Source organism: Xiphophorus couchianus, chromosome 1, assembly GCF_001444195.1.
Source record: "Xiphophorus couchianus chromosome 1, X_couchianus-1.0, whole genome shotgun sequence".
NCBI classification, from domain to species: Eukaryota; Metazoa; Chordata; class Actinopteri; order Cyprinodontiformes; family Poeciliidae; genus Xiphophorus; species Xiphophorus couchianus.
In genome coordinates this window covers 9,802,132-9,810,275 of record NC_040228.1, presented here as the reverse complement: position 1 = coordinate 9,810,275, position 8,144 = coordinate 9,802,132, and the positions used below count along the sequence as shown (strand labels likewise).

At 39.8% G+C, this 8,144-nt stretch overlaps 1 protein-coding gene across 2 annotated transcripts; it reads left to right on the top strand.

The window, feature by feature from the left end:
- Positions 1 to 443: 443 nt before the first annotated feature.
- mybl2a (v-myb avian myeloblastosis viral oncogene homolog-like 2a) lies at positions 444 to 7,889 on the top strand. Of its 2 annotated transcripts, none has more exons than XM_028018378.1 (12): positions 444 to 752; positions 1,566 to 1,668; positions 1,760 to 1,831; positions 1,938 to 2,030; positions 2,498 to 2,718; positions 2,831 to 2,951; positions 3,082 to 3,138; positions 3,257 to 3,510; positions 3,603 to 4,305; positions 5,264 to 5,506; positions 6,113 to 6,313; positions 6,492 to 7,889. In XM_028018378.1, exons 2-12 carry the CDS (start codon positions 1,567 to 1,569, stop codon positions 7,101 to 7,103), a joined length of 2,679 nt encoding a protein of 892 aa, XP_027874179.1. In that variant the 5' UTR covers positions 444 to 752; position 1,566; the 3' UTR covers positions 7,104 to 7,889. The 2 variants fall into 2 exon arrangements, with proteins under 2 accessions (XP_027874179.1, XP_027874189.1); XM_028018388.1 differs by lacking the exon at positions 444 to 752 and adding an exon at positions 777 to 1,240.
- The last annotated feature ends 255 nt before the right edge of the window (positions 7,890 to 8,144 follow it).

The window sequence follows — 8,144 nt, the reverse complement described above, 5'->3', positions numbered from 1 at the left end:
AGGTGAGGACATGTTGGACTGTTAATATGCCTATAACTAAAGAGCATTACATTTTGTTATAACGAGATACAAACACTAATTAAAGTATAGGAATTCATTATTAATTATAATGTATTGGATAATGTTGGGTTTTTTTTGTTATGTACTTATTTCTGTCCCCACACTTTTAACTGAAAAGGTTTACTGCTAAATTCAGTAGCAGTAGTGAGCTAGCTTAGCTGTTCGATGTGTAGCTTTTAATAGGCATTAAAGCCTGTAGTAAATAAATAAAGATAATTCAGTTCAAATGTTGCTCTACAACTACAAAAGACTAAATGTTACATTCAGAACACGTTTAAATAAAATTATCCCTTATTAATTTTGTTCTTTTACGTTATTTCACAGTGAAATCCCTAACATTCAGAACACCAACATGAGCTAGCCGCTAGCATGGCTTCGAGCTGCTGGTCACGTGGGTTGTTTCCGGCCGGCGCCTGTGTTAGCTGTGCAGCAGCTGTGCTCTTGAACAGACCTTCGTTTTTCACTCGCGGGCAAATCTTCACTCTTTTAAGGTTGCGTCTCGATTCGTCTGTCTCTCGGTTATCTGGCACAGTTCCCACTTGCCATGCATAGTTGGGCTGTTCCGTATTTTCTCTAAGGGTTTGCTCCGTCTCTGCATACACAACATTTCGAGCTGCCTCTGAACTGCAGCTCAAGTAGCAGCGAGCTCCACACACACACACACACAGAGAGACAGGGGACACGTCCCGCGGGTAAGTCTGAAAACTGTAGTTTATGTTGATATTCGCTATTTTAGAGCTAAATATTTAGGTAGCCGCGTTTTCACATACATTGATATGACTTTTTCGTCTGTTCATTGGAAACTGGAGTAATTGTCGCCTCGTTTTGTCCAGCAGCGTGAGTGTTGTGGTTTTCTCCCACCACGGCACGTCCAATGAAAACGGCGGAGCTCTTTTGTGTCACAGTAGAAAGCTGTGCATGTTGAACACCGTTGTAGTCTTTATAGACGTGGAAAGATCGCTGCTTGCGCTCTACAATCGTGTATGCAAATTACATTTAAAAGTCTAAACTAAATTATCCTAAACGCTCAATTCTCGCTCATAAAACTAGTAGCGCTGAGGCTAATTGCAGTAACGGACTCGCGCCGCTGGGGGTGCTCAAGTTTCTTAGCTAACTACTGAACGTTCTTACCAACGTGTTAGTGAGTCTTTCCAGCCGAATAATACAGCAGAGTTGGGACGTAAGTGTTTTTCGTTTGTAATTATTATTCACCAGAGGTTTTATATGATAAATCATGCAGTGTAGTCTTTGGCGCATATTTGCATTTGTTGTCTTTTCTATCTCGAAGTCGTTTTACCGAATATAATCTTTGTTACTTAGCTAATTAATAGCTGCTCGAAAACTAGCTGAAATAAGTTGCCAAATTGCTTTGGCAACAAAGTAGCTCATAAAGCATTACATTATCAAGCATGATATGTTCCTCATATCACCCACAGCATATTGTTCATTCTAAGACATTTTAGCTGAGACATCTTGTTTATTTTATTGATTCTAAATATTTGCAGAATGGAAGAAGAGGGTGACAGTAAGTCGTCTTTTGTTACTAGTCTGGATAGAGTGGAAAAGAAGAATGACGTTGAGTGTAAGATAAAATGGACCCAAGAAGAAGTAAGTAAAAATGTCTTGTTGGTGTAAACGTCACTTTTATTCTCGACTCTATGAGATGATGTGTATTAAATGTGTTCTCTCTGATATGCAGGATGAAAACCTCAAAATCCTTGTCACGAACTTTGGAAAAAAGGACTGGAAAACCATTGCTAGTTTTTTACCAGTATGTGCACCTAGAAGCAAAATCAGAGAGTAAAACAAATATCTTAATGTCAGCCAGGTTTTGTCATGTCACAAACTCCATAATATTTCCTGATATTTCCTGACAGGGTCGAACAGAACTGCAGTGTATTCTTCGCTGGAATAAACATCTGGATCCTGAATTAGTGAAGGGACCTTGGTCTAAAGAGGAAGATGAAAAGGTGGGAAAGTGAACATGGAATTTGTTACTAACTGGAAATATTAATGAGGTTCTTGAGCTTTCACACCAAAGAGATGGATTGGATTTCTCTTCTAGAAACTTAAATAAAGTTCATGTTCTTAACCCATGTTTAAAAGTCTTCTAAGCACACATTTTAGTTTAGTTTATCAATCCTTTATCAGTTATTTCAGACAGATTCATATTGAAGTTGAATGTAAAAACACAACAGTTATCTTTCTGTTGGGGTTCATTATTTATTTCTTGTGGAAAATTCAAACAGAATCGTGAAACAGGACAGTAAAAATGCAGATCACTATAATTTGGAACAGGATAGATTTGGTATAAAGTGTTTGACTTGCAGTCTGTGCGTGGAGAATCTAATTCTATCTACAATTCTATATTTAAAAAAAAAATCCTACCCTGATTTAACTTTGCTCCTGCTTTTTGTTTTTTGCTCACGTCATTAAGATATTGGAGCTGGTGGATAAGTACGGAACTAAAAACTGGACGACGATTGCCAAGCATTTAAACGGCAGGCAAGGGAAACAGTGTCGGGAACGCTGGGTTAACCACCTCGACCCACTAATTACTAAGGGTATCTGGTCTGCAGAAGAAGACCTCATCATCTACAAAGCCCACTGCATTCTGGGTAACCGGTGGGCTGAGATCTCCAAGCTGCTCCCTGGAAGGTGAGTCACTTAGTTGACACTGGTTAACAGCTTAAAATTTATGTTGTGATTTAGTTGTCAGTAGTACTTTTTACGAATGCAGACTCAGAAGCTAATTTATATTTACGAACAGATCTGAAAACGCCATCAAGAATCATTGGAACGGCACCATCAGACGAAAAGCCGACATGGGCTTTTACAAAGGAGTATCTGAAACAATTTCCATTGACATTCAGCATTTTACGGACGGAGAGGTAAAACACTTTAAAATCAGTAAATGCTTCACTGAGCTATTCGTGTTCATTTCAGCTCATAATAAAAATATTGTTTGTGATTGTGAAAAAGCTTCTTAGTTCTTCATTTGTGATGTGTGTTGTGCCCTAGGTGGACTTCAAATGTGACGTTGTAATAGATGCTGATCCAGTGACGCCTGAGCTTGTGGTAAGCTTTATTTAAAACATGTCTTTATGTCAAGAGTCATGTAGAAGTATAAGTTCTATTTCAAGGTTTTGTGTGTTAAAAATATACAGCTTGATTTACTATTGTCGCTTGTGTACAGATCAAAACGGGAACAGAGAACTCAGATGTTGCGAAGGAGCAGAAGGAGTCTGACAAAGTGAAACCAAAGGCAGCTGTTAAAACTCAACCCACTTCAGCTCCAAGAAGAGACGTGTCCTCCCCCTGTCCTTCTCTGTCCCGCAGTTCCAGCTCTAGTCCCAGCTCTGTTGTCGCTCCTTCAGCCACGCAGGTGGACCAGAAGAAGTTTGTCAAGGCGGCACTTAGGATGATTGCTGAAGACATGCTGCCACTCAGGTAAGTTCATCTGCAGAAGACACAACGTTGGATTAAATCAGATCTATGCATTTCTTTGAGGAAAAGAAAAATTTTCTGTCTTGTGTCCATAGTTTTGTTGAAGGCGCAGGCTTCAGGTCGTTAATGGGCACCATCTGCCCTGAATACAACAAACTCTCCCAGCGCATCATCGGCCTTCAGCTCTACGAGGATGTGGAAAGAACCATCAAGCCGCAGCTCATCCGTGACCTCAAGCTCTCCCTCGCCAAAACCAAGAACAGTGAAAGTACCATTCATGTGACCTGTGACCTGTGGGCAGGGGACCAGTCGAAACAAGCGGAGGATCCTATCCTTGTTGTCCAACTCCACTACTTTAGCGAGTCTTGGCAAATTCGCCGTCCAGTCGTCGCCTTCCGCCACCTCAACCACACAAACCTCAGCATGGCGGTGGCCAGCGAGCTCGAGGGCGTTCTGCTGAGCTACGGCATCTTCCCTCGTCACATCGGCTACGTCCTTGCCAACCAGGCCAAAGAAATCCTAGCTGGAAATAATTTGTTTTGTGACTACAAGATTGTGTGCTCCTCGAACCGGCGAGAGCCAGATGGAGATGACATCCTGGCCTTTCTGTCAGAGAAGATGTCTGAGTCAGAGGCCCCGTTTTCAAAGCTGCAGATCGGGACCAGGAACACGTGCGTTGTCAGATCTTTGCAGGCCGTGATCCGGGACGCCCTGAAAAATTCCAGAGTGGTGGAGAATCTGCTGTCACAGATTCACAATGTGGTTGCTTTCTTCAGGAGCAGTGCCTGTTGGAGCGAGGTAGGAGAGCTACATGGATTACATTTTGTAGATATTTTTCTTCTGCATTTAATGCAACTGCAAGCTTAACTGATGCATTCATATTTGGACAATTACACTTGAAGCAGGGCGGAAACAGTTCATTTTGATTTAGTACTCAAATAATTGAGAATACAGACTCAAAAAAGACCACTTACTGAAAGAACATCAACCTCAGAGTAGTAATTACACCAAAACTGCACAAAAAATATATTTTGCATTTAGAATAAAACAAAATCCCATCTATAAATATGTTCTACCCAAAACTCCTCAGGTGGTACAGTTGTAGCTTCACCTGGTTCGAATTCTGTAAATAAAAATCTCATATGAAGCACCTTAAAAAAATCTACTTATTAATTGGTAAATCCAAAAATAATCAACAGATCAGCCATGCACTGTATTGATGTAATTCAAGCAGGAAGGGGCGAGCTTTTCACATGTTTTTAGCGGCACATGCATCCTTTGCTACAAACGATCCAGCGCAAAATAATGGAATGCTATGTTAAATGCTATGTCATTTGAGGCAATAAAATGTTTATTTTCATATTTAAAAAGAAAAATTATATGTATATTTGAATCTTTTAATGTGTAATAAAGGCTTAAGTGGTTAAATAAAAAATCTGCAGAATGTGCCCATTTCTTTGATTTGATTAATCAATAGAATAATTGATTACTAAAATAATCAATAGCAGCCCTCGCTGAAAGTAATGATCAGCGGTCAGGACCTGCATGTTCATTTAAAGTGCCTGGAAAGAGCTGTCCAGAGTTTAGAAGAGTCTGATTGTTGTTTTTTTTTTGTGAAGAGTTTCTGTCAATCCACGAAGCACTCAAAACTTTATGTCAGGTTATTTGCCCCATCTTGAATTTTTGGCAAGTCTTTCATGTTTATCTCAAACTGTTTTACAAAAGCAAATCTACTACTTTGCATTTTTTCTCCCAGCTTTTATTGAAGGAGGGCAACGTGTCGCTATGTCCTTCCTCCACCAACTGTCGCTGGAACTCTATGATGTTATCGTTGCGGCGTATGGTGCATGAGACGACGTGGAGCATCGTCATGACAATCCTGGCCCAGGCCCGCATAGAGGCCACCGACACCTCCACCGCCCCCCCTCTGATCATGGTGAAGAGGGAGCAAGTGGTTGATATTCTGGGACTCCTAGAGCCTTTTGAAGAGGCTTTGCAGGTAATCTTTTTTGTTTTTGTTTTCTACTTAGTAACAATGTGCAAGTAGGTATTTGTGAAGAGATGGAAAAGAAAACATTGTTTACTTTTTTTTTTTTTTACAAAGTTTTACAGCAAAACTTTGTACAATAGCAATGTCATGAAACCTTTCCTAACATTTTGAGTCTCAGGTAGAAACATCTGGTAATTATTGCCCAATCTTTTTATTGCAAATTCTGCCAGCATTTGTCCAGAGGAGAATGATCTTTCTTTAAGTTATGTTGGCTTCCTTTCCAAAAATGTTAAATAAATTAATACATTACTGAAACATTAATTGAAGAGAGACAGAATTTCACTCATCCATTGTGTCAAACAGGTGATGTCTGGTGAATTGAACACAATTCTTTTAGCAACAATATAATAAAGAGTTAATTACCCAGTAATTGTGCTTGACATGTTTTGACCTTGCCATTAATGTTTTTGTTTATTAATATTATCAATCAGGCAACTGCTGAACATAATTGGTTGCTCTGGATTTTTAGCCGCATGCCTGTAAACTTTGTGTTGGCCTAGCACGTAAAATCCAAATGCAGAACATTGACATTCTTCTCATCCTTGTTAAACTCAGGTTCTTCAAGGAAACGGAGTGACCATGTCTTTCATCATCCCCTCCCTCATTGGCCTGGATAAGAAGCTGGAAAACAGAGTGACCAACTACAATCACTTCTGCAAGGCCCTGCGGATGAGCCTTCATGCATATTTCCAGTCTGTGATTTACCAGAAGGAGATTATACTCGCTACTGTGCTCGACCCCAGAATGAAACTACAGGTACTCGTTATGTCCAGGCAACCCAGCAGAGGTTATATAATTTGCTTTTTGGTGACCTGGGATGAATGAAGTTCTTTATAGTAAGAATGAATGATGTATTAAAAGGCACTTTTGTGAAATCCAGTAGTAACTTTCACACAGCAAACTCACACCAGCTTCATCTCCTTCATTGTTTCAGCCATTTTCTGATGACGCTGCTAAAACCCAAACAGGGTTCCTAACTCCTCCTTCAAAGTCAGAGGCTCGCAGAATCTTAGCCTCATTATTAGAAAACAAGACTGCATCAGCACCTGTTCCTGTGACGGAAACCAAGGAGAAGACCGGTAATCAGCCAGTGAAGAAGCAAGACGGAGCAAAAGGAAGCCATGCTGACGTTAAAACAGAGGCATCTGCTGGCAGCTCTAATAAGAACTGCGATGGAGTCAGTGAAAACAACCTCAAGCGCAAGGCCATCTTCAGCTACCTGCAGCCTCCAGCAAAGACTATGAAGATTTCCGAGCTCGACGTGTATTTGTCTGAACCCATGTGTGAAAGCGGCTCCAGTCTTGCGTACTGGAAGTCGGCCTCTCAGTTCCCCCAGCTGCAGGATATTGCTAAGAAGCTGCTGGCTGCTCCCGCCTCCTCCGGGGGCTTCGACCGGCTGTATCCAATGGCAACCTGCATTGTTAGGGCCAGGAGGAACCGCCTCCCATCCCACACCACTGAGAGGCTGCTGCTGTACAAGAACTCTATGAAGGTCAGGACGGCCAGTCGGGTCAGTGGAGTTCCCATACCGGCAAAGATGAAGTGATGCTTTGTCAGATGTTTTAACACCAAAAACCACCAAAGTTGCCACATTGCAGTAAGCAGACATCAAATGTGCTTGAATTCTGTAGATGTGTTCAGTTACTGTAAAGTTATTATCAATGAAATAGTAATAGTTTATTTTTTTATTGCAAGTATTCATTGTTCAGATCTGTATGTAGTTTTGGTGCACATTTTCAGTAGCACCATTTCTATCTGACAGAAATATGATTTTAGATTTCCAACCTGAGAATATGCAGACTAGAAACCACTGTAAGAACCAGATTCAGTTTAGATTAAATTGTTTCTGTTTTTCTTTAGAAAACACAAAGGAAACATGTTACTGCTCAAATAAACAGCAGTTACTGTGTTGCAATATTAAATAGAGAGACATGGATGGGTGTAATAAAATAAACATATTAGGCCCGGAAGAACTTTGAAAAAATATCTGATATGCATTACTGTTTCATATTTTCATGTTTACATGTTTGGCTTTTCAAGGTCTTACATTTCCCTGCCTTCATTTATGAAATGTCGATGTACCCTGTATGCAAAATCCAGATAATGTTTTGTAATAAATGTGTACAAGCCTTTGTAAAGCAGTCTGGTGATATTAGAATTTTATTGTTTATAGTTTTTATATTAAGTTCAGTGGTCATGCAAGCTGACTGCGATGTTTGCAAATTTAATGACATTTAATCATTTTGTGTAAACAAGCAGCAAAGTGACCTCGTCTCTATATGGAAATGTGTGACAATGTATTTGTAGGAAATAAAGCAATGTTAAACAAAAATTTCTGTTTGACAATACCTTTTACTGTGTAATATTCCAATTCTACAGTGGCTGTCCATAACACGGGAATAATGTAACATTTCTGTAGTAGAAATATATATTTGTAATACCTCCCACTGTAATATTCCAATTTGGAGTTTTGGTCAACTATTAACCATCAATGCTATAAATGTATAATAATTTACCTTTAAAGCTACAACATGTAGCTACAAAAGCTACAAAAATAGATATTTTTGTACATATTAGTTTACAATGT

Excerpts from the sequence above, each read along its gene's own strand:
- mybl2a (XM_028018378.1), top strand. The coding sequence starts at position 1,567 with ATGGAAGAAGAGGGTGACAGTAAGTCGTCTTTTGTTACTAGTCTGGAT. Across the intron at positions 2,031-2,497 it reads CTAAAGAGGAAGATGAAAAG|ATATTGGAGCTGGTGGATAA; the intron begins GTGGGAAAGTGA and ends CACGTCATTAAG. Across the intron at positions 4,306-5,263 it reads GCAGTGCCTGTTGGAGCGAG|CTTTTATTGAAGGAGGGCAA; the intron begins GTAGGAGAGCTA and ends TTTTTCTCCCAG.